The sequence below is a fragment of the Ahaetulla prasina genome, chromosome 6 (assembly GCF_028640845.1).
Source record: "Ahaetulla prasina isolate Xishuangbanna chromosome 6, ASM2864084v1, whole genome shotgun sequence".
NCBI classification, from domain to species: Eukaryota; Metazoa; Chordata; class Lepidosauria; order Squamata; family Colubridae; genus Ahaetulla; species Ahaetulla prasina.
In genome coordinates, this window is record NC_080544.1 from 54,724,864 (window position 1) to 54,751,441 (window position 26,578).

General features: G+C 35.7%; 2 protein-coding genes across 4 annotated transcripts in view; one reads left to right on the top strand and one right to left on the bottom strand.

Moving 5' to 3' along the window:
* Positions 1-1,005: 1,005 nt before the first annotated feature.
* SMNDC1 (survival motor neuron domain containing 1) lies at positions 1,006-17,012 on the top strand. The gene is made up of 6 exons (XM_058187174.1): positions 1,006-1,155; positions 6,669-6,788; positions 9,726-9,868; positions 12,437-12,598; positions 14,274-14,427; positions 15,147-17,012. Exons 2-6 carry the CDS (start codon positions 6,669-6,671, stop codon positions 15,282-15,284), a joined length of 717 nt encoding a protein of 238 aa, XP_058043157.1. The 5' UTR covers positions 1,006-1,155; the 3' UTR covers positions 15,285-17,012.
* A 3,203-nt stretch (positions 17,013-20,215) lies between these two features.
* The window catches only part of MXI1 (MAX interactor 1, dimerization protein), a 75,248-nt gene continuing 68,885 nt past the window's right edge, over positions 20,216-26,578 (bottom strand). For 2 of the 3 annotated variants that reach the window (XM_058187170.1, XM_058187172.1), the window contains exon 6: positions 20,216-26,100. In XM_058187170.1, coding sequence (XP_058043153.1) covers positions 25,937-26,100 — 164 coding nt within the window. In that variant the 3' untranslated portion in view covers positions 20,216-25,936. The remainder of the gene's footprint in view (positions 26,101-26,578) is intronic. The other variant, XM_058187171.1, reaches the window with a different exon arrangement.

Consider the following 26,578-nt stretch of genomic DNA (forward strand, 5'->3'; position numbering starts at 1 on the left):
ATATGGGAGCAACGAGTCGCTCTCTCTATCACCCGCGCAGCCGCATTCTGAACAAATTTTTGACTTTTTATTACACCAAAAGCAATACAGATTGTGAAAGCCTACTTCTGTCACACAGCTGGGTTAGGAGACGATGCCAGAAAGAACACACTGTGAAAGTTGGATGGTGGCTCTGGAAGAAGCAGGTGTCCCACAGCAATTCACCCTCGACAAAATATTTTTTTTATTTCATTCATTAATTCATCCTCCTGCATTTCAAATCCGTGCAATGCATTTAGGGAAAGAGTCTCCAACCTCGGCAACTTTAAGACTTGTGGATTTCAAAGCTGGCTGAGGAACTCTGGGAGTTGAAGTCCACAAGTCTTAAAGTTGCCAAGGTTGGAGACCCGATTTAGGGCATGGCTGTCAAACTCCCGGGCCATGGGCGGATGCGTCACGCCCTGGCCACGCCCATGCTCGGTTTAGCGAAGGGGGAAAGTCCAAATAGTCACGTGATGCTGACGTGAGTTTGAGACCCGATTTAGAGGAATAACGCTAAAATATCTTTTCTTTTTTTAACGGAAGACTGATCTTTGACAATATTAAAATTTCGAATCAGCAGAGTTTAATCCAACTCACAAAGCTTTCAGCACCCCATCAAGGCGGCCATAATAATTTATTAAAATTTATATCTCGCCCGATTCCCGAGATTGGACGGACATGTCATACACCAGCAGACAGCAATACAACAATGTATTGATCCTGTCTCCCTCCCTCCCATTACTTTTCTATTTCTGGATGTCAACGGAAGAACATGTCTAAAAACACCGCAAAGACACCGGTGTGTTTTTATCGTGCACAGAGCGCTAATTGTTTCTTTGGGGCACCCGCCACTCCTCACAGGAAGCGCTCGACAAATGGCGACCTGAATACCCAAAATACATTGGGACGGAGCGGAGAGGGAGTTCCAACCCCAATTTGCACTTCCGCCGAGCCACGTGACCCGAGCTCCGTTCGAACGCCGGTTTCTTGGCCTCGCTTGCTCTCGCGAGCGTTGGCTTCCGTCCTCCGATTTGTGGTGCGTGGTCGCTAGGAGCCGCAGGAAGGCAAGCGCGCGCAGTTTCCGTGAGGCCTGCCGGGAGTGAGGAGAGAAGCCGTTTTGCGTGCGAAGCCAAGGTGAGAGAGGCCTGCCCTTTTCTCCGTCCGCTTCCCCGATTTTGGCGCAAAGGGAACGGGACGAGGGAGAGGGACTAGCTCTGAATGCCTGTCTTTCTGAGAGCTTTGTTCTTCCCCAGTTTTCAGGCCTTTCCTTCTCCTTTTCTGCCTGTATTCTTCGGTGCTTGGCGCATTCTCGCTTCTGGCTAGGCCCGCTCGTTATGCTCCTATTCGTGACGACTAGTCCTCAAGTTTAGCTCATGAGTAATAATATCCAGGGGCAGAAGCTTCCGACCCTGTTCTTGGTTTTTAGGTTTATGGGGAAACAGACGTCTTTTCTCCACCCTTAATCCCTTCCCCCGTATTAAGCAGCTCCTCCAAGGCGGCGTTTTATTCTCCGAAAGATGCCTTTGGTTCTCTCTCCCTTGTTTTCTTCTTTCTCCCACTGTGTTCTCGGTGAAATCTTAGTTGTCACAGCTCCTGGTTTTGGAAACATTTTTCTGCTTTGTTACATAAATTTGTAACTGGCTGTACTAGAAATAATGAAGGGGCTTTAATGCACTTTCCTAGGGGGTCACGTTTGTTTTCTATGGAATAAGATTCCGACATATAGCGTTTAAAATTGGTGCGTTGTTTTTTGCCCTCTCGCCAGGAAAAAAGCAGTAATCCTGGCTTAAATAAACTGCAGGTTTATGTGTTTCAGAAAGTAACAGCTAGGTTTGCTATAAAGCCAAATTCGTGTAATTGAGAATTGTACAGTTATTTTTTCACAGGCAAATCCCCTTTTAAATGATTAATATTAGCTATATTAATTAATTGTTAACTATATATTAACTATATATTAATATTAACTATATGTAATAACACTTTAGATTCTGACATAATTAACTGTGCAGGCTCTCTTATCACTATGTAATAATTCAGCTTGGTTTTTACTGATTTTCTATTTTTAATATTTCTATATTTTATCCTTTTCATTACTATAAGGACTATTACTACTACATTCCTGTCGGACATCCGGGTTGAAAGGAAGGAGTGCTACATTTTTGTGTTATCTTATAAAAGATTGATGAATTTGAATTGCTACTGGTTTTGTTTTCAAAGTGGGCAATGCTTTTTGAAATGGGTGTCTCAGTCCCATCTATTACCTATATGCTATAGAAGATTTTGTTGAAAATGAAACATTCCTAGAGACAGAATGCCAGCTTTTTTATCTTTTACTTGTCAGCAACATCAGGAAGACATAGGTGCCTCACATCTATGCTTGGCAAATAAGGTTTCTGTGGATAGCACAAAATGCAAGAGTTTCTTCCTTCTGAAGTACTTGCTAGAAATTTAACATTGGAAGGGTGGGGGAATAAAAAGCTCTAGTATTGTACATTTAGGATTTCTTACTGAATCTTTGACAAATGAGTATGCACTATTTTTAATAATGAAAAGTAGACAATCCAGTGTCTGTATAAACTTGGGATAGGTAGCTTTATTTCTCCAGAGGTTTTGTATTATAACTCCTATAACACCTATCATTATGACCCCAGAAAAATTATATGGATATATAAAGGTACTTTCAACTAATGTGGGAAATATGGAAAATGTGAAGTGTCATTGTACAATGGAGTTGTGAAACAGCCAAAAAAATGGATACAAATACATATAACAAAGCAAGGAATATTAAAAATTAACACTGAAATGAAATCAGAACTTTATGGATAGCGAACTAGAAAAGACTTGTAAGAGATTGGATTGTTACCTGGTAACTGCAGCAAGATTATGAGCAAAGTTTGAAAAATACTGAAATACAGGTGAAACTCAAAAAATTAGAATATCGTGCAAAAGTTCATTTATTTCAGTAATGCAATTTAAAAGGTGAAACTAATATATGAGATAGACACATTACATGCAAAGTAAGATAGTTCACGCCTTGATTTGTCATAATTTTGATGATTATGGCTAACAGCTCATGAAAACCCCAAATTCACAATCTCAGAAAATTAGAATATTATATGAAATCAATAAAACAAGGATTGTACATAGAACAATATCGGACCGCTGTAAAGTGTAAGCATGCATATGTACTCAGTACTTGGTTTGGGCCCCTTTTGCATCAATTACTGCCTCAATGCGGCGTGGCATGGATGCTATCAGCCTGTGGCATTGCTGAGGTGTTATGGAAGACCAGGATGCTTCAATAGCGGCCTTCAGCTCTTCTGCATTGTTCGGTCTCATGTCTCTCATCTTTCTCTTGACAATGCCCCATAGATTCTCTATGGGGTTCAGGTCAGGTGAGTTTGCTGGCCAATCAAGCACAGTAATTCCATGGGCATTGAACCAAGTTTTGGTACTTTTGGCAGTGTGGGCAGGTGCCAAGTCCTGCTGGAAAATGAAGTCAGCATCCCCATAAAGCTCGTCTGAAGCATGAAATGCTCCAAAATCTCCTGTTAGACGGCTGCCTTGACCCTGGACTTAATGAAGCACAGTGGACCAACACCAGCATATGACATGGCTCCCCAAATCAACACAGACTGTGGAAACTTCACACTGGACTTCAAGCATCTTGCAGTGTGTGCCTCTCCATTCTTCCTCCAGACTCTGGGTCCTTGGTTTCCAAATGAGATGCAAAAGTTGCTCTCATCAGAAAAGAGGACTTTGGACCACTGAGCAACAGACCAGTTCTTTTTTTCTTTAGCCCAGGTAAGACGCTTCTGATGTTGTTTGTTGCTTAGGAGCAGCTTGACAAGAGGAATACGACATTTGAAGCCCATGTCCAGGATCCGTCTGTGTGTGGTGGCTCTTGATGCACTGACTCCAGCCTCAGTCCACTCCTTCAAACAATTTTGAATGGCCTTTTCCTGACAATCCTCTCCAGGCTGCGGTCATCCCTGCTGCTTGTGCACCTTTTTCTTCCGCACTTTTCCCTTCCACATAACTTTCCATTAATGTGCTTTGATACAGCACTTTGGGAACGTCCAGATTCTTTTGCAATTATCTTTTGAGGCTTTCCCTCCTTATGGAGGGTGTCAGAGATGGTTTTCTGCACAACTGTCAGGTCAGCAGTCTTTCCCATGATTGTGATTCCTACTGAACCAGACTGGGAGACCATTTAAAGGCTCAGGAACCCTTTGCAGATGTTATGGCTTAATTAGCTGATTAGAGTGGGACACTTTGAGCCTAGAATATTGAACCTTTTTACAATATTCTAATTTTCTGAGATTGTGAATTTGGGGTTTTCATGAACTGTCAGCCATAATCATCAAAATTATGAGAAATCAAGGTGTGAACTATCTTGCTTTGCATGTAATGAGTCTATCTCATATATTAGTTTCACCTTTTAAGCTGCATTACTGAAATAAATGAATTTTTGCACGATATTCTAATTTTTTGAGTTTCACCTGTATGTAGAGTGGAGAAATGGATTGTCAAGATAATGGAGTTAGTAGAAATGGCAAAACTGATTTGTTTCATCAGGGGTGATACAATAATACTTTTGGACTTTTTGTTCAAAATGGTGATTTCCTGATTTCAAAGAGTTAAATATGGGAAGAAAGGAAGTACGATGCAACCTTATAGAGGTAGGAAAAATAATGTTTCTTAGTGACTGCTCCAAAGAAGATTTAAAGTTACTTATTTATATATCTTTTTCCTTTATTTAACCTATTTTTCACACATTTTTATCTTTTCTTTCTCTTATCTTTACTTCATAAATCTTTAATAGCATGTAGCCTTTGGCCATATTTCTGGGGAAGTGTAGTCTAAAACATTTGGAGAATATTATGTTGTAACTTGTGCTATTTGACGTACATTCATTGCAAAATTACATTCTGCTCAATATTGTACTTCATTGTTCCTCTTTGCAAGTTTCTGTTAATATTAAAAATAGTAACCTATCAAGCAGCACTGTTTTCATTTCTAGGCAGAAAATCTTTGTGTAGGCAAAAAGCTTTTTATAGATCTACAGATTGGTAGAAAGATAATTCTAGGTTTTGTTTCTGTGGTTATTACCAAAATTAAAAGACTTGCTCTCTTGTAGCCTAGTAAGGGATGCGGTGACTCAGTGGCTAAGATGCTGAGCTCGATCGGCAGTTCAGCGGTTCGAATCCCTAGTGCCGCATAACAGGATGAGCTCCCGTTACTTGTCCCAGCTTCTGCCAATCGCAGTTTGAAAGCACATAAAAAATGCAAGTAGAAAAAATAGGGACCACCTTTGGTAGAAGGTAACAGCGTTCGTGCACCTTTGGTGTTGAGTCATGCTGCCCACATGACCACGGAGACGTCATCCGACAGCACTGGCTCTATTCGGCTTTGAAATGGAGATGAGGTGGACTGCCACCTAGAGTCGGGAATGACTAGCACATATATGTGAGGGGAACCTTTACCTATATCTTTAGCCTAGTAAATCTATGTCTCAAATCTACATCATCTATGTCATATGAAACTTGAGTCTAATTAATATACAAATGGATTTTTCTAATACTTTCTGAAACAAATGTCTGCTTTACCTATATTTTTCTCTTAATTGTTTTTTTTAAGAAGATAAGTTTGTATGTCAAACTTTTGAACATCTGTAGAGTGCTAATAAAACTTATTTCTATTGGGATTTTTAATAGTCTATATTTCTAGATTTGGTTTAAATGAAAGATGGGCAAGTCATACATTAACAATTACAGTTCTGCACCTTTTTAAAATTTGATGTAACATTAACAAATCATGATAGCAAAAATGGTAAAGAGGCCTTATATTTTTATTAATGCAATTTGAATGGGACTGCCTTTGTAAACTTCAACTCTAAAATAATATGACTTCTGGGTAGTTTTTCAAAATTTCAGTGTGGCAGTTTTCATTTCTCCTGTATGTAAGCTTTTGTGGTCATAATCTTTTTGATACTTTCTCTGTTGGTCTACATGAAACATATTTTTGGAAGTACAGTGTAAAATCTACTAGGTACAAATCTTCTTGAACTTTAAGAAGCTACTCAAGACAATTATATTTTCTTGCTTTAATTTGTTGTCCAGTTTCTCTGTTTTCTCTTAAATCTATGGATATTTTATATTGTTGCTTAAACTATTTACAGTTGTTTGGCTTACCTTTAATATAGCCTGATGAAATAATACAAAGAATATGCCCAAAATGTTAGGTTTATTTATTATGATTAGGAAACTATTAACAGTCTTTTCAAAGATTAATTTTGAAAGTGGAGATTGAGATTAGACCAAAATAAATGTATATTTAAGACCAAAAAAAAAATGTTTTAAACATGTCCAGTTGTAGTTCAGATATCAACATGCTGAGGTTGATGTATAAAAAACAATACAATAATATATAAATTTACATTACTCTTTCATGATTACTTGGGTCATGCTTGCATCTTGCTAACTATGAAGATTTATAGTATTCAGCCTGATAATCTCAATTTGTTTTATTTTATGGACTCAAATAAACGGGCTTGAAATAAAATTCTTAATAAATGAATAATCTGGCCATTAAATTGTACATACAATTAATTTGGTTTATATTATAGCTTCTTTTTATTTTTGTAGATGTCAGAAGACCTGGCAAAACAATTAGCTAGTTATAAAGCTCAGTTACAGCAAGTTGAAGCTGCTTTGACAGGAAATGGAGATAATGAAGATTTATTAAAACTCAAGAAAGATTTGCAGGTGAGAACTGAGAAGAAATAAATTTGCTAATTGAACATTTCCTATATAGAGAAGAGCTCTGCAGAATTGCTTTTGACTGCTTCTGAAGACCATCTGCTAGGAGACAAGTGGATGTCTTTGTGAAGTTGGTTAGCCACTATGAGAACAGACTGCTGGACTAGATGGTCCAGGGGTCCGAACTAACAGGGAACTGCTTATGTTTTTATGTTTGTTATAGTAGTATCTTAATCAGAATGTGTTCCAAAATAAGTTTAAGTCTTAATTAAGTATAAAGTAGTAAATTATGTAAGTATTAATAAGTTTTTTTCTTATGGATTAAATTAGCTTCAGAAGAACTAGGACTATCATCTGCTTAAAGGGATTGTAGTCTACAATTGCATAAGTATGGTTATAAATAAAAATATTTTGAAGTCTGGTTTAGTAATATACGTTATACAAAGTCATTTTAAAGTAATTCTCTTCTGTGTAAGAGCACATTGAAAACACATTTTAAGCTAGTATTTGCCATCTTTCTGATCTATTTTTAATGAGTCATTTTTCACATTATCTTTCTTGAGTGTTAAAATATCCCCCGTTATACTATCCTACAGCAGTCAGTTAAGCAGGGACTGTTTAATGTGTGATGTGTTCACTAAGGGAAATATATTCAAATGGTAAGGTTCTGAAACTACATAGGCTTTGTGAGTTCTTTACAAATTGTTTTTTTAAATATTCGGTAGCTTGTAATTCAAAGGTGACTAACATTTGAATTAATTGTAGTTCAACTCAGTGTGCATAAAAAACAGCAGGGTGAGAGTCATAATAGAGTAAATTTTTTAAAAGGTGAGTTATAGTGAAGACAAAATTATTTAAATATTTTTCTCTAAAAATATTCTGTTTATATCCATTTTTGCATCACAACCTATTCCTTTTTTTTTTCTTTCATTAGGTCAGATTTGGTCAATATTTCAAAAACGGCTATTTGACGTTTAATTTAGTTCATGCACTATAGCCTTCCCCAAATTGTTATCTTTTAGGAAAAAGGTACATCTTTTGATATTCTTATGATATTCTTCACTCTCTAAAATAATAACAGGAATCTCTGTGATCCCTGCTGAAATAAAACTAATTATTTCATTGGAGTTAAAGCTTGGCAAAGTATGCCACTTTTAATCATTACAGTTTAACCCATACATCAAATAAAACAACTTCAATTGAAACCATTGCACTGGAAATAAGCAAAAGGACCGAATAAAATTTAAAGCCTTATTTTTGATGAGAAGGGTAACTTGTTTGTTTCATAATTGGTAAAAGCTAGGTTTCATTTTGAAAGCAGTCTAACTCAAAAATTGGAGAAAGGAAGAAATAAATAGGTTTGTATTGCCTTAAATCAGTTCTGCTACAGTGCTGTTAGTAATGTTTCAATTTTCAAAAAGCTGGCAAGTTACAAGTTTCTTTTTATATTCTCTCCCAACCCAGTGACAGTGAGATTAGTCCAATATTGACATTTCTCTTTTGGATTGATTCTTATAAATATGTCCCCCACTCCTGTAATCGGTCAGTTTTTTTCATAGAAGCCTTGGATCTTCAGACCTGGCCAATATTTCTTTTAAAAGAAAAAAACAAATGCAGTGGGTCATTCACAGCCTCTGGGTTGCAACCCACATTTTAAGAAACACTGGTGTAGATAAGTAGTCCCAACATAGCTGGACCTCACTAGTTGTGGAAAGGTTATGTTGTGTACCTTCAGTAGATAATGATAATCTTTTAAAAATGCAGGTACAATAGTTTTTTACAGATGTTCTTTTTAAACCTATGTTTTAAAACTTTTTATGTGACATTTGCACACACACATACATACAAACTATATTTTTTGCTCCATAAAATGAACTTTTTCAAAAAAAAAAAAGGTAGACGGTGCCGGTCCTTTGGTGAAAAGCAGCCAGGCGGTGGCGGTGAAGTCCTTTTACAGTGCTGAACCCTGCCTCTTCTGTCTTTGTTATTGCCCGCCTCTTCTATCTCTTTTCTGCAGTGCAGAATAGGCAGGGCTGGCTCATGAGAGGACACCTCTCTGTGGTCCTGTGGTGTGTATGTATGTGTATATATTAATATTAGTGATGTACTAATTTAGGCAGCTGTTATGTTTTTAAGTTTCCATTTTTTAGCCTTGTAGTGTTAATAAAAGTTCGTTTATGCAGAGGTATACAGTCCAAAATACTCTGTGGCTAACATGGTTGGTATCATAATTCATCTTGCAGAGATTGTGTTCATTTGAAAATTTACAAATATTTTTTAAATCTTGCATTTAAAAGTTTGATTATTCCTGCTTTAGCACAGAATCTGGAAATCCCAGTTATTTTACCTATTTTATTGAAGTATGTTTGAATATATTTTATTGTATATTATATTTTTCTGCTTCCTGGAATACATAGATATTTTGCACCAGTAATTATTTTTAATAAAAAATGTAAAAAAAATCAACCCAGAAAATGTTTCTTATTCTTATTTCTTATTCTTTCTGCTATTATATTAGCTGAAATATAATGATATGAATACAGAATGAGATATTTATACATAATTGTTCATATAGGCTATGTAATATTTCAGATTCAATTCTAAAGTTATTTAAAAGTCTGTGGAGACATGACTGCCTTTCATTAAAAGGCAAGTCTTTTCCTAGAATTAGGAAAAGGCAGTTGTTACACGAGTCATGCAGCAGTTGGCAGGTTGACCATATTTGCCTAGTAAAGAGATGCAGCTACTTTAAGGGCTGCAGACTAGGGGTGTATTTGGTATCTCATTGACTTTGGGGCACCTTTTAGGGATTGACTTTGAAATATTGGACTGTAGGTAAGGTTTTTGTGTGCTTTTCAGAATGTTACTGTATACACTTTTCAAAACTTATGGGAATAGGGGGAGATACTTAATGTTTAAATTGTTGCTTTTTTCTGCCATCAGGAAGTTATAGAACTAACTAAAGACCTCCTTTCAACACAACCTTCAGAAACTCTTGCAAATTCTGATAGTTCTGCGTCTGCCCTCCCCAGTCACACTTGGAAAGTTGGAGACAGATGTATGGCAATATGGAGTGAAGATGGACAGTAAGTGTAGAAAACAAACTTCTGTACAGTTACATGAAATAATACAATTTCATGGTAAGATACTTCCCTTTGGTTTATATTCTCCCCGTCTCCATCATAGCAAACACCAGCTTGGCAAAAATAGTAATGTACAATAGTCAGTCCTGGTGACTTTTAAATTATAATTTGTCATCAGCCAGCATAATGACCGAAGTATGGAGAGTACCAAGATGAGGATGGCTAGTTAAAGGGAGTGCAGGTATAAATATGTATCTTAAACAAATATGTTATTTGGGAATATATAGTGTTAGTAAACTCCCATTTTGTTTAGTCTATATTAGTACAATCTCTAATAACTTAAAACTTGGAATACAGTAATCAAAATGGAGTGATAACGCTTTTCATTACTAATTGAGAGGAAAATGCTAAGAATATCATTTGGAGAAAAAAATGGAGCCTTGGGAAAAGAGTAATGCATATCAGAAAGGAAGAAGCCAAAGAAGAATCTGCTGTCCAAACCATTCTTTCTTTCTTTATAACAAACACATTTTTTTTAAAATGAGAGGATTGGGCTCAGAAATGGCAGATTACTTTGTTTACTGTTATGTTCATAAAGAAGACTGTTACTTTGGTAAATGTCTTCTCTCTGTTGCTTTGGAGCCATTATAAGGGCTTAGACCTTCTGCAACTCCCAAGTAGTCCTAAAGTTACAACCATTCATTTATAACCATTCAAAATTACAACGGCACTGAAAACAGTGATTTACAACCAGTTCTCATGCTTACAATTGATGTAGCATCCCTATAGACATGTGATCAAAATTTGGGTCCTTGGCATCTGGCATGCTACAGTTGTGGTAACCCAGAATTATGCAACATTTCTGGTGTCCTGGAACCATGTGATCCCCACCTGCAATATTCCCAATTGGCCTCTGACAGAGTCAATGGCAGAAGTCTGATTCACTTAACCACCACATGATTCAGTTAACAACTACAGTGATTTGCTTAACAACCATGTCAAAAAGTTGTAAAATTGGGTATGACTCATTTAACAATAGCCATGCTTAACAAGGGAAATTCTGGTCTCAATTGTGGTTGAGGATTATAAATTAAAGACTATCTACATTGTAGAGAGCAGAAATATTTGAAGGCATCAAACCAAATCTCTGACAGGATTATTTCTTTCCTCCAAAATAGTTAGGGAAGGAAATACTGCAGCTGGAGAGTATTCTTTTTACAATAATAGACTCACCTTATGATGGACTAGCAAAAGGCAAGCTTTGATTCCTGAGCTTAATGCTAATGTTAATGACCTGCCTTTTTATTGGCATATGGAATTCTTCCATCTGAAGGAAATTACTGTTTTATTCATTTTATTTATTAAATATAATATGCCACCCATCTTGCATTCTTTTCTCTCAACAATAACAATTCTATTATGTGTTGGTTTCCATTTTTGTTACTTAGATGCTTGTGATACTAAACACAGTTTCACTGTTTAGTTTTCTTATGGCCATTGAAGCATAGACAGGATTTGCAGTTTCCAAAAGCTGCAGAGTGGAGTATCAAGTGTCACTCTAGTGTGTCTGTTTAGACCTTTGAGATGGCTTAGTGGAATAGGAGAGAAAAATTGATGCTTTGTGGAGTTCAAAATGTGGAGAATGACTTGATTTGGGAGCAGCCAAGATTTTCTGGGGATAAAGTGGGTACCTGAATTTTTTTTGAAGAGTCCATTTTGACTAGGACAATTTCTGCAACCTTAACTAAGACCAGAGAGACTGTACAATTCCTCGGGTACTCCTGAGGGCAAAAAAATTGGCATGACAGCCAGTTAATCTAGTAGTTAAGGCACCAGGCTAGAAACCAGGAGACTGAATTATAGTCCTGTTTTAGGCATGAAAACTGTCTGGGTGACTCTCACAGACTCTCAGTCTAATTCACCTCACAGAGTTGTCGTGAGGAGGAATATAGGAGGAAGGAATATTAGTGTGTTTTCCACCTTGAGTTATTTATAAAATAATAAGAGATATATATCTAATATATGTTCCCTAATAATATATTAGGGAATCAGTATGCAGTTTGGAGTGTGAATTGTACACTTACGAAATATGTATATACATATTTTAATATATGATTATATTAGATTATTTTGAGTCTCAGGTGATCTGACTGAAAAAAACTGGATAACCACCTTTATAATCTATATTATTACCACTCTAGTAGATCACAATTATTGTCATGATTTTCTTAAGTATGTTCTTTGAATATCTATAATTCTGTCTTTACTTTTAGGAATGAATATGTCATTGGGATAGTTGTTTATTTAGAGTTTAACAGTGCAATCATATACATAACTGCTCAGAAATAAATCCTATTTTATTCAATAGGGTTAAGATCAACATGAGTTAACTCATGCTGAGAAAGTAAGTGTAAATGAATGCCATAAAATAATAACCCTCAGAATTACATTGTCAATTTCAATCCACTGTTAATCAGAAATATATTGAAATGTAATCATTGCATGTTTAAGTTTTGCAGGGTTGAATCTTAAACCTTTACTCACATGCTTACAGCCATGATATCTTTACAGGTGTTATGAAGCTGAAATTGAAGAGATAGATGAAGAGAATGGTACAGCTGCAATCACGTTCTCAGGATATGGTAATGCTGAAGTCACACCTCTACTCAATTTGAAGCCTGTGGAAGAGGGAAGAAAAGCAAAGGAAGATAGTGGCAACAAGCCTATGTCCAAGTAAGTGATGGAAATTGTTTCTATTGTTTAATGTGTGGTATCAATCTAAAAAAGGTATTGTAATTGAAATATTGTTGATGGGTATTCTCATTCAGATTACATATAGATAAGGATAAATGTTAAAGACACATTTTAAAAAAAAGAAAGAAATCCAAACCCATATAGGTGCTCAGGCTATACATGTAGCAGACTGTGCCAAGTCATGAACAATTAAGCAGGATAATTTGGACTGAATTTATGGCTGTGTGAGGCAAAGTAGAATCCTCATGAATCACCTTCAAATGAACAGGGAAAGTTTGTGAATTGTTTGCAGAATTGCAAAAGGGCTTCATTGCTTCCATGTCTTTGTAATATACAATTTCCACCCAGAAACTATGACACTATGGGGGCCTGCAGTGTGTTGAAAGTCACATCATTATGTAACATTGGTGCTGTTCTTTTTGCCACCTTCTCTATTCTGTCATAGTGCCAGGTAGACATTGAGACCTGTTGAAGGACATTCCCTTTGGAAGCTGCTTGCAGCCACCCAAGCAAACTTATAAAAACTATACAGTTGTTGCCCACTGCAGTGCATTAATCTTCTCCAAAGAGCCATGAGGTTTCCTCTTAGAAAACTCTACTCATAAATCAGCAGTTCCTGATACAGGAATCCATTGGCTTTGTCAAGGATATGAGTGTGGATTGGGAAGAGAAAATCCTTACTGCCACCACCATTACTTCCACCACTTTCTTTTTGTAAAGATTTATTTTTTTATCAAATACCCTAACATAATTAGAAGTTGGCAAAATTTAACCAAATAGTAAGCTGCTATTATTATTATTATTATTATAATCACTTTTTAAAAATAAAATAAATCAGCATTTAAGGAACGTACCTGTAACTTTTCTACAAGTTTCTTTAAAATTAGTTTTCATTATTTCAGTAAACATATGTAACAGTGAACAAATGTCATGCCATCCTATAGAGGTGTGAAGAAATTTCAGCCATTTGTGATTTTTTTTTCTTTCTGTTAATCAGTGGATGGCATACATTTTACATTAAATCTTTGTGGAATCAAAACAGGCATCTTCTACTTTGGTACTGTGAATGCGCAGGATTATGTTGACTGTTTAAATCAGCCTTCTGTAATCTGATAAGATTGGACTATAACATATACTGTTAGTTGTGTTTGCTCTATGGCTGAATATTTAAATATGAATTTGATGAATAAAATAAATCCTTTAACGCTCAATCAGGATTAAGTATTTTCTATACAAAAGTGATTTAGGCTTGTGAAAAAAATTACTTACCTTGGAATAAATTTTGAGTTAGTTCTAGAGTTATTCCATTTGCAAGAAGCAAACTAATTTCAGCTGACTTCTAAAAGAGCTGTGTTAGTAGTGTATGAAAGTAGGATTCCTGTGCTTTATTGAAACTTGCAATGCACAGATTGCTTTACAGAAGGAATGACAGCACTCTCTGCAGCTGGAGAATGAAATAGGCGTGGACAGCTGAAGCCCATTGTACTGAGAGTTTGTCTTTACATTCACCTAGTCCAAGGTGAGACTCTCTTAATCAGTGTATCCTTGCTTTTGTCTACATGTTCTGAGAATAAAAGTGAATTTATAACAAATTAGATTAGGTAACTAGGTTATGAACTACCTAAGTAACCTTCAATGACATTTTACTTTTTAGAAAAGAAATGATTGCTCAGCAAAGAGAATATAAAAAGAAGAAAGCTTTGAAAAAGGCCCAGCGTATCAAAGAACTAGAACAGGAACGAGAAGATCAGAAAGTCAAATGGCAGCAGTTCAACAATAGAGCATATTCAAAAAACAAAAAAGGCCAGGTGCGTATATGATGCATCTTAGTGTATTGGAGGTATAGAGTTATGACCACCAGCTTGCTATGATGGTCACTAGGCTGGAAACCGGACCGTGACCCCTAGTTCTTGTCATAGGCACAAAGAGCCAGCCATTCTCTCTCAGCCTTATAAGAAAGGAATGGTAAACCATTTCTTAAAAATCTTTCCAGAAGAAATATGAGGGATTTTGTAATAGTATTTTTCATACTTTTAAAGTTTGGGGTAATTTCTAATTTTACAAGATAAATTAATAAAAAACTTAAAAGATTCTGGGTTATAAAGCTTTAGGGCAGAGAGATAGGCAAAATATTTTGAATTTCAGTAGTTCTAAGACTGAAATAGATGTAGTGATCACTCCAGTTATCTAATGTTTAGAATAGCTCTATAGTTTGAATTTAAACCCTGTTATTTTTCCAAAATAATCAAAATCTGTTCCCAGAACATTTTGAATTTGAAATGTTTTGCATAACAAGGTTTTATGCTGTTATAAACCATAATGATGTTTTGGGTATCTCAGATTAAGTTTTCTGTGGCCCAGTTAAATATAATTTAATCAATCTCTTTGTATGGAAATAAGACAAATAGATAAAATTTATATGATTCAGGAATGCTTACTCACTGATAAACTGCATTATTGATATAGTAATTTATTATTTGTTGCATTTTGAAAGTAATTAAAATTGTATTTTTAATTTGTTCCATAGGTAAAGCGGAGCATCTTTGCTTCACCTGAGAGTGTTACTGGGAAGGTTGGTGTTGGGACCTGTGGAATTGCAGACAAACCTATGACACAGTATCAAGATACATCAAAGTATAATGTCAGACATTTGATGCCCCAGTAATTAAGGGGGATATTGTCATATTTGCAGGGCTTTACATTTATCTTTTTATTGTTATATTTTTCTAACAGTAAACAATTGGTGCGTAATGAAAATGGTGTTGCCATCACTTGGCTTTTGCTGGTACAAGCCTTAATTATTACAAATATTCAGATGACCCCGTTATTGTTCTAAAATTTTGTATAGATATGCACAAGTTAAGAGTGTTGAGGAAATGCCCTTTGCAATATTTTGAAGCCTTCAATCTGATACAGTGTCTTTACTCAGGCACATACTGAGAATACTGCCAAGCAAAGATGTAATAAAATAATTATCCCATATTTTTGCTCTGTTTGATATCTAACAGTCCTGTTACCTTCCTACAAGAGCACTACTGTTTTTTATTTGTTCAGAAATAATTCAGTTGAAATATTTATTGGGATTTTACTCTGATTAAATATAGACTGGAATGTGCTGATAGGAAGGGTTTTTCATCTGAAAAAGCAAAACCCTAGACATACAGTCGTGGAAAAGATAGCTAAACAGAATTTATGCTTAACAATGACTGTTTCCTCAAGATGAGGATTTGGTCCCAAATCACACATCCTTTCATTAGTGCTGTGCGATTCTATATCCAATGGTTTAGCTAGCATCGAAATGTATCATAATTTCCTAAGTCAGTCCAAACCTGGTACAAGAACTTGGAGATTCCCCCACCCTAACTACTTATGAGATCTTAATATTGCGTATGGAGTAGCTTAGAAACCTACCAAACATTTTGTTATAGTTAAAAAACTCATGAGAGTGAGTTTTCTTTTCTCTCTGGAGTGAAAAAATATTAGAAACTGGCTGATTTGTATTGCGTTTCTAAATACCAAATTTTGTAAGTCTGGAAAAAAGCAGGATCTCTCTTCAGAAAAAAACATGTTTAGCACTGGCAAACTGGAAAGTGTATTTATAGAAGTTAATAAGGATTTAGTTATGAGCTGCATAAGTTTTTCTCAGTAATTTTCAAGGATGGACTAGCACTTTAAAACTGGGAAATATGAATTATACATTTGGAAGTTATTTCACTGAAAACTTAATGGCTTATTATGATGCAGTTATTATACTGCAAAGAGTCATTTAGTGCTTACTCAGTTTTACAGTTGATCCAGCTATACTTAAGTATAGTTGGTGTTGTCTCCCAATAATGCCACAATCCAACTGTATTACTTTAGCTGAACCTTCTTGATTTTATTTGGAAAACCATGTATAAATGTTCTGGCATTCTTGTCTCTTCTGGATGAAATTGCTTCCCTTCGCTGTGTGTAATGCTTAGGGTAGTAATGACATATTTTAATCTTGCAAATGTGTTTGAGAGAAAAAGTTAATGTATAGCCCTGTATACAGTGTAGATAAATATTTTTGTAAAATATGGTGTTAATGAACAAGAGTGAATTTAGTTATTACTCTTATTAAATAATTCAGAAGTAATTCTTGCTCATTAATCTGACCGCCATTGCTTATGTCTGTTACATTGTAGTTCCCTTTTGTAATTTGTTTTCTGAATTAAAATCAGGTAACATCAATACTTGTTGATACATTCATTAGTGAAAGTCTGCCAGTTTTATCTGCATTTAAATCCATAACTAGTAGATTATAATCCACCTATAGATTCTTCCTGTCAACAGAAAGGCAAAATAATTTTTATTACTGTGTTGATCTCAGTTTTGTATGTAACTTTTATTAAAATAAAGGGTTTAAAATCTGTTTGCTATGTCCCTAAAACCTTGTTGAAATGATTTGGTATAAGTTGATATAGGTAAAGGTAAAGGTTCCCCTCGCACATACGTGCTAGTCGTTGCCGACTCTAGGGGGCGGTGCTCATCTCCATTTCAAAGCCAAAGAGCCAGCGCTGTTGGAAGACGTCTCCGTGGTCATGTGGCCGGCATGACTCAATGCCAAAGGCGCACGGAATGCTGTTACCTTCCCACCAAACGTCCCTATTTTTTCTACTTGCATTTTTACCTGCTTTCGAAACTGCTAGGTTGGCAGAAGCTGGTACAAGTAACGGGAGCTCACCCGTTACACGGCAGCACTAGGGATTTGAACCGCTAAGCTGCTGACCTTTCGATCGACAAGCTCAAGGTCCTAGTCCCTGAGCCACCTAGCATTACTAAAGAGGAGGAGAAATGGGTAAGCTGGGTAGAAATGTGCTGGTTTTTCCATTTATGAGGAAAATGCCCATATAAAGCTATAAATATATATAATAAATATATATATATATATATATAAATGCCCATATAAACCTGGACATAATATGACTATCTTTTGAGCCTTTGGGTACTAACTGAACAACCTAGTTGCAAACTTTGTGTTATAATATTTTATTGATAAATAAGTACCTTCTTTATTTGGGAAAAGTAGTTTTGAAATACATAAAGCTAGAATTGTTGGAAAAGAACAAACAAACTGAATTCACTAAAGGAGTTTAAGATCTGAGTCTGTAACTAATTCTTGTATCCAGAATAGGTCTTGAGCTATTGCTTCTTTATAAAATTTTATTATATCTTGGAAACCACTTCAAAAGGGGCCGTGGTAGCTCAGGCTGTAGAAGCCTGTTATTAAAACACAGCAGCCTGCAATTACTGCAGGTTCAAGCCCGGCCCAAGGTTGACTCAGCCTTCCATCCTTTATAAGGTAGGTAAAATGAGGACCCAGATTGTTGGGGGGGCAATAAGTTGACTTTGTAAAAATATACAAATAGAATGAGACTATTGCCTTATACACTGTAAGCCGCCCTGAGTCTTCGGAGAAGGGCGGGATATAAATGTAAATAAAAAATAAAAAAAAGCAACTTGTGATTCATCATGAAATTTGCTCCTCAGAATGCTGGAAAAAAACCAACAACTTGTAATTAATCTGTTTTATAGGTATTGAGCATGCAACCCAACATGGGCAAGAACGTCCAGCACAGATGCTGCTGCACCCATGTGAAATGCTAGGTTGTAATTCTCAGAGCATGTGAGCACCGGAGTTAAGCACTGTTGATTGTGTTTTGGGAACTTCTATTAATATAGGCATGTGATGGCGAACCTATGTCACACGTGCCAGAGGTGGCATGCAGCGCCTTTTCTGATGGCAAGCAAGCCACTGCCCTAGTTCAGCTCTGCTGCGCATGTGCGCATGCCTCCTGCTGGCCATCTGATCTTCAGGTCTCTGCCGTGCATGTGGAGGGGGAGGGTGCCTGTGGGGAGGAGTGTGTGCATGGGCAGGGCGCATGCGCGGGGCCCGCACATGCATTGCATTTTGGGGGTTCGTGCATGCTTTGGGCACTCAGTCCAGAAAAGGTTAGCCATCACTAATATAAGGGATACCAGAAAGTAGAAAAGTAACAATCTATTTGAAATAAAATGTCATAAAATTTATTTATATATTTAAACAAGTTAATATAGATGGCCACAAACAAAAGAATTATGTTTACAATGATGAAAATGCAATAATGTTGTCAGCACCGTCCCTACACCATTATAGATAGAGAGATGCAATCAGCATTTCGATATTGTTTTATAGACTAGCACTGGTCAATCTGCATATTAAATATTTATTGGGATGTTTTGTAGCTTTCAAATCCTCAAAAAATACCAGTTGGCTATAAAGTCAATATATAACTGCCATAGTTCAGGCAAGTTCAAAGGAATTGAAACAATGATAGAAGACCCTTTAAAAGTGAGCTTGCACTGAAGTTCATGCGTAGTCAAAATATACAGTATTTGTTCAGGATACATTTGTTTAAGATTGGAATTGCATTCTTAGACTAGTGCAATATCATAGTACTATGTCAAATCATAGCACCATGTCATTTCCCCCTTTAAAGATTGCAACAGAAATCCATAATTTATTAAAAACTGAAAAATTTCTTGATTTTTCTCTTCTTCTGATAAATATCTGAGTAACATTATAGTGGCACAACCCTAATTTTTGCATTAGATACTGGCTAACATGATAGAAGATAAAGTGAGTGCATTAGAATTAAGGTCCTGCATTGTATTTAGTTCATAATAGCTACAAACTTAAACGCTAGTAAGATTCATTGCAATTTCATTAGCTTGTTTAAGTAGCAAAATAGTAAAAGTGTGTTTTTTTTTGCTAGGGATCAAGAAAATATCTTGGGGTTTTCCAACTAGGATGTCATACTAGAATTATAGCCTTTGCTATGAGCAGGTTTGAACATCACAAACAGGGTTTATATACTTCGGTTTAGTAAGAATAATCTTTACAAATCGAAGATCTACATGGTGTGGTAGTTGAGGAAAAGAATATATGGAAAGTAATTGCTAGCAATTGTGATTTTAAAAAGCAAGCTAATGCAAATAATATGATACTCAGTAAGTGCAGAATTGTGCACCAGATAATTTCAATAAAAGCACTGTCAGCACTGCCAGAATAGTTTTGTCTGTGAAAATAACTATCTTGCTATTCATTTGAATTATATATTTATTGTAATAGGTAAACATTTTATACATACACGATGCTAGCTTGCATCCCCTTGAAATGTACTCCAAATGGAGCTTAATAAGCAATTAAAACAGCCAGCAAGCTACTATGGAGAAAAAAATGCCTGCATATATTCCCCTCATTATGACCAATTGCAGCTTTGTATACTCTCCCTTAATAAATTAGCTGAAATTGGTAGTGTTGGATGCAGTAAATTGGCTTTCATCTTCCTGACTTGTTTGCTATATGTATTTAAGTACTATTAGGAAGTAGCCTAATGAAGCTCCTTCATGGGGGTTTAATAATTTTATTATTCTATGACTATATTTTTAGGGATTATTGTATTTGGTTTCTTAAATTTCTCTTGCTGTTAGAAATAAAATATAAATATAGTGGTTAAGAGTTAAGGATGTTCAAGTTATTTGTAAGTCATAGGGTCTTACCCTGTTGGTATTTATTTGCCTTATTGTTTGAACATTTATAGATACCCTAAATAAAAATACAGATTGAGTGAGCTGATCAGTGCATGCCATAGACTCATAGCAATAACCACTAGAAAATCCTGCCAGACTATTTCTGCCAGACTGTTAATAAATTCAACCTTTGGCATAGCACAGGATAGTAATTATTTTTGAAAGCTTCTAAAGCAGAACCATTGGCTCATATCTTAAAAAATTGATCAGTGTATTTTTTAGTCACTTTGTCCAGTGCTAATGTGAACTGGCCCTGAGATACAAACTCCTGCTTATTTTGCAGACAAGATTTATTTTTGCAGTGTTAAATTCCTAGAAGCACATTTCAAAAGAAAACCCTATATTGTACATGTTATTGCAGGATGGGGAAGAATACAAAGATGATAGCAATATCTGAAGCACAAGGAAGCATTTACATAATAAAGAGAGGTACTTCCAACTGATATTATCTAGAACTACTTCAGTATACTGTATTTGTGTCTTAGCTATTTTTGAAAAGATGTGCACAATGTTTAAGGGATCTTTAGAATCCCTTAAAAAAACATATTTCAAGCATTCTTTATATGTTTTCTGATTTGACCAGCTAAATAATACAAACAAGATTCTGATTAGTAAAACAGCTGCAAAGAAAAAAAATGTCGGTAATGCTGACAAATCTTTTTTTAGTATTCCTTTTTTTGTAAGGAAATGTCAGCCAGTATACATAAGGAAATAAACTCTTCTAAATTATTTTTTTGTAATTTGGATACCGGTGGATATTGTATTTACCAACTGATGTAGGACAGGTACTCCTCAATTTATGATCACAATTGGGAACAGAACTTTAATCACTAAGCAATGTAGTCGTAATTGAGTTGCATCTGATTTTACCACCTTTTTGCTGTGGTAATTAAGCAAATATGTCTTCTCTCTTGACTTTGCTTGCTGGAAACCCCTGGGAAGGTTGCAAAGGGCAATCACATGACCCGAGAATGCTATAGTTGTCCTATATAAGTGCTGGTTGCCAAGTGTCCAAATTTTGCTCACATGACTGCATGAACACTGCAATGGTAAGTGTGAGGGCCATGTGTAAGTCACTTTTTTCAATGCCAGTGTGACTTTGTTTAGCTTTTAAATAAATAGTCATAAGGTTAAAAACTACCTGTACAGAGTGAGATAACAGAATGGATATGTCTGAATGAAAAGTGATTTAACTATTGCTTCCAGTTAAGTCTTTTTAATAAACTCCTAAAGTCTTAACCTGATTAACATATACCAAATGTTTCTGCTTTCTGAAGCTTTTACTTCCTTACTTGTCTTTGCTTCTTTTATTTCACATAAGTATGCAGCCCTATTTCCATTTTTTGGTATTATGCCCAACTGAATTGGTATATGCATATAACTGAATTCCCCAACTCCTCTGTACAAGGAGACTAAAGAGAAAAAAAATAAAAGCAAAGACAGGTTTCAGGCTTCTAAAAATCAGAACTTTTAAATAATTAAACTTTTTGGTAAAACAAGTTACAATATCCTGGAATTTAGCGTTCAAAACTTTTTAAAAAGTTAAATTTAGCTCGCTAGTTTGATCCAAAATATCATGAAGGAAAAAGTACCCAATAGCCTGCATTACATAGTAAACCTTTCCTTTGATTCATTTTTGAAGTAACAGACAAATTTTTCATTTGGACTCTTATAATTTATCTAATAAACTGAAGTTTTTACTGCAAATTATACCATTCACATAAATTGACATAAATGATGTAAATTTGGATACAGAGGACACCTCTCCAAATAATCCATAAAAAACATCCAATATACATATTTAAATAAAATGTATATAAATTCTGTTTCACTCTTGGAAATTTTCACTTAGTAGAACTAAGAAATACAAAACATCTCAGCCTGAAGCAGTGTAAGCTATATGGACAGCAATTTTACTTGCCATAAGTGAAAATTTAATAACTTTATAGGAATCCTGGTTTTCTTTTTGAATGTAACAAGTATAAATGCCCTCTTGCATCTTTATTTTTCATTAAAATACAGAATCATTCTTCTCATACACACAGTATTGCCAAGTAGAAGATAAGGGCACAGATTTGGAATGATGTATCAGTGAAGGTGACTTTTTCAGATCATACTAGAATGGCTGTCTGAACTGCTTATTATAAAAGCATAGCATGTAAGAGAATAGCATTTCTTATTCAGCCTTTTGAGGTGGCTAACATCAGGATGCATAGATGATTTTGAACTGGTGGCATTTTTTTCTCTCCAAAGCTAATGCCACCTTCAGAAGAGATTTTCCAAAGCAGAAAAATAGGGTTTGCCTCAGACTGCCCTGCTTGGATGCTGATACAATCACTCCTATTATATAAAAAAATTACCCTGCATTTTAAATGCAAAAGTGTATACAACCTCATGTCTGAATCTAAGGCTTAATTTGATGCAGATACAAATGGGAGTAAGTCCCATGGAACGTAGCAGGATTTATCTCTAAGTAAACTTGCATAGGATTATATTCCAAACCAGAATCCAATTTTTGTATGGTGGGAAAAATAATATACAAGGTTGTGAATTGAAGATAAGGAACAAGTATAACATCCCAAAACGTAAAGCGATAATGAAGGATATGGTTTCACATTTATGAAAAACATATAGTATGTCCTCACAATAGATTTTGACAGGCTGGCTGCAGTACACCCTACTCAATAAATGACAACACTTTTTTTCCACTTTGTAAAATGGAAAGGGTATTATCTCCAGAGATGTCTCTCCTGATAATAGTTTCTTATTTACCAAGTCAAATACACAAAAGAAGGTTATGAACAGAATAGAACAGAACAGAGTTGGAAGGGACCTTGGAGGTCTTCTACTCCAACCCCCTACTCAGGCAGGAACCCCTATACCATTTCAGACAAATGATTGTCCAATGACAAGGTGAATGATTAAATGGTTTTGCATTAGGACTAAACTTAATTTATTGGAAATGAACTGGTGCAGAATCATTTTTACACAATCTTAATTTAAGATAATATTAATCAAAGCTGTGCATTCTTTGAGGCAAACTTTCCAGACTTTAAGTCAAGGCTGTTTCTTCAACCTTTTCCTGAAATGATTTCTCATGCAAGCCACTATACCAGGCTTCTCATCAGGTTCCTGCCTGTCCCCTGTATTGATAGTGTGTTAGAACTGATTATCCAGCTCTGTCTTTCTAGTTCTAACACACTAAGACCCAGTGGGCTGGTGAAGACACCATTAAAATTTGAAGTCAGGCCTTTCTGCTTAGAGAAAACACAACATTTTAAGTAAGTTTCTGCAGCTGAATTCACAGAAACAAGTTTATTTTGCTGGGATAAGAAATCGTAGATTGGGAGTGACAGCTCATTTGAGTTTCCAGTGATCATTCTTGCAATCCCATCAAATTGCACTAAGATACTAGCCAAATTAATAGGCTTCAGAATTATAAAAAGTTCTTACTTAAATCTTTACTCTCATTAACTAAAACTAACAATTCCTATTTCAGTCACTAGAGGGAGAGGTTACCATATAAACTGGTGTTACTTAGTTTTAGTTCCATAGGAGAGAGATGTGTAACTGCAACCAGATTTTAATGAACAGAAGAATTAAAACCCCAGCTATGAACACACTATAAAACCTGGCAGCATGATGTCTCTAATACATGACACAGGTCCTAAAGTGGTACGTTATACAATATAATAATAGCTCTGGGGTAAATGCCTAACACATTGGAGTTAAATCACACAACATAACAGTACTGAGACAAGATCTACAGGAGAAGTCATTTGGGGTATCTAATCACATGGCCAATGGAGGGGGTTTTTTTCAGGCACAAACAACATGAGTATTCTAAAGTCTCATGAGTGACCAACATGGCAGAACAAATGTATTTCAGATACAGAAATGTTTAATGGTATTAAAGTGCTACTATTAAGCAGAAACATATGCTAACATTTAAACACAATCCACTGTACTGCTAAATGAGGTTATTTTGTTTTATTTTTTGTCACCCAGTCCTATCTAAACAATAAAATTAAAGATCTACAGGACTGAAATTAACAACCAGTAATTATAATCAGCAATAAGTTATGAGTTTATAAAGCATTTTTTTTTACTTTTCAGTTTTTTCCCTTAATAATTGTGGGACAGGCAAATTACTACCCCTCCCAAACAAAATCCTCAAATAATTGTCATAAATGAAGTCTCAAAATAAGAATAAAGTTTAAACTTGGTAAAGGAACAGCAATAAGTATCTCTGTGGTTAAAAAGCTTAAAGAAAAGCAAAGACCTCAAAGTGCAGGTTAGAAAGTTCAAAATAAAAACAATGATAAAAACATTGGATACAATCTTATTCTTTAACTGCAAAACAACAACAGTTTCTGCTCAGGAGAAATTGGAATCAACCTAGCAGATTGTTAAATTGAGATGCTTCTTAGCTATGGACCCAAGATTATATTAGGAATCCAGATGCCAAAGTCTGCAAAGGGAATCCAAAAGGTAGAGCCATCAAACCCAAGGAGGAGTCCCTGTTCCTCTTGTGCATGGCAGCAGGAAAACAAGTCCCTTTCAATTGGTGTTAATTATAAAAGAGATTTGCAGGATCATGCCTAGGAGATCTAAAAATACATTGTCACGTGTAGGTTATCTTACCCAAACAACTTTTACAAATGTTTATTAAAATAATTTGCAAAAGAAAAAATAATAGGTAACTGTGGCTCAGAATGGAGACTTGTGTCTTTTCTGCACATCATTATTTGTTTTACAGGCTGGTCTGTCCCTCATCCTCTATCAGGAGAATCATTTTAGCTCAGCCACTGAATCCAAAGCATGGTTGCACCTGTGGTGGCCTGCTACAACTCAATAAACTAGTGGTAAAATCGTACAGCCCAAGTTTCTTGCCTTGAAATCAAGTCCAGCTGAAACATTGAGCTATAAGCAGAACATCTTGCTATTTTTACATTTCTCAGATGATAATGATCAAAGGTGGCTGGAGATACCCAGTTAATAAAAGATGCTGACTGGACTAACTTTTGCTGGTGAAGCTACAGGAAAACTAGTTAACTGCTTAGTTATATTGGAGAAAAACAAAACTTAAAAAATGATGGAATTTAAAAAAAATTAAAATGGAGTTTTTAAAAAAAACCAAACTTCAAAGTATTGTGCAAATGCATTGGAAGTGGTTCATCCAATGAACTATATCACCTTGGCTACTTTATCCCATTATTTGGGAAAAACACAGCTATCCCAGATATGCTAGATTATCATAGATATTGGACATACTTTATATTATTTATTATTAGCACCACAAGGGTCTTGTAACAAGTTTGTTAAGTTTGAACATGAGGAAAAAAAACCAATGGTGACAAATTAAAAAGCAAGCACCTGAACAGCCAAATTTCCCATCCGATACATCTTTCAATATAGGTATCCATTACTGATGGGAAAATCTCAGTCCAGCTATATGTAACTGGAATGGTGTCCTGGATTTGAAATTAACTGAAGTTTAACAGTAAGTCAAAAAATTTGGGTTATGGTCAGATCAAGACTAATTGGTTTCTCTGCTAGGTCCCCACTCTTCCATGGACCCATGGAGCTATTCTAAAGTTGTGTCTGTCCAAGCTTAGCTGTTGAAGGGTGGGTTGGGTAAGAAAAATACTGTATCTTAAGAGCTCTGCCATATGAAACTCAGTTGCCCCAAAGAAACCAGTTGCTCTGCTCTAGCACCAGGCTCTAGGAAGTGAAGGAGAGCTTGACACTAGCGCTGGAGTAACCCTCATCACTCCCAATGCTCTGCAAGCTGCTGTGATCATCAATGTCACTTGTACTGGTTGTGCTGATATCATCCATGTCTCCATGGGAGAACTCTGTGCTTTCCACATCCACTTCAATTTCTTCTGGGGAAAAAAAAAGAGCCTCAAGTTAGTATCAGAGCAAGTTTATTTAAGACCATCCCTGCCTGAAGAATCTAGAACGGGTGTCAAATCTGCTCCCATTGCGGGCCTTATTGTGACATATTGCAATTTTTTTTGCGTTCGTCGAGCTGGGGTGAGTGTGGCCTGCATGGGCCATATCTGGCCCACGGGTCGCCAGTTTGACAGGCCTGATCTAGGTTCATTCCAGCCACATCCTGAGGAGTTATTGTAAAGTTGTGTGGTGAAATCTTTGAAAAAATGAAGAACAAAAGAGAGAAAGTGCATTGTGATATTGGTAAGAATTTTGAAAGGAATACAAGAGATTGGACTGCGCTCATTTTTATAAATTTGTATTAATAGCCAGCTATCATCTGATTGCTAATTCAATATTTATATCTAGTCACTGTGCCTTGGATTAAAATGATACTAATTCAATATTCTATACATGAATAGACCTCTC

Coding starts and splice junctions, on each gene's coding strand:
- SMNDC1 (XM_058187174.1), top strand. CDS start 6,669: ATGTCAGAAGACCTGGCAAAACAATTAGCTAGTTATAAAGCTCAGTTA. Junction 9,869..12,436: donor ATATGGAGTGAAGATGGACA/GTAAGTGTAGAA, acceptor ATATCTTTACAG/GTGTTATGAAGCTGAAATTG. Junction 12,599..14,273: donor GGCAACAAGCCTATGTCCAA/GTAAGTGATGGA, acceptor TTTACTTTTTAG/AAAAGAAATGATTGCTCAGC.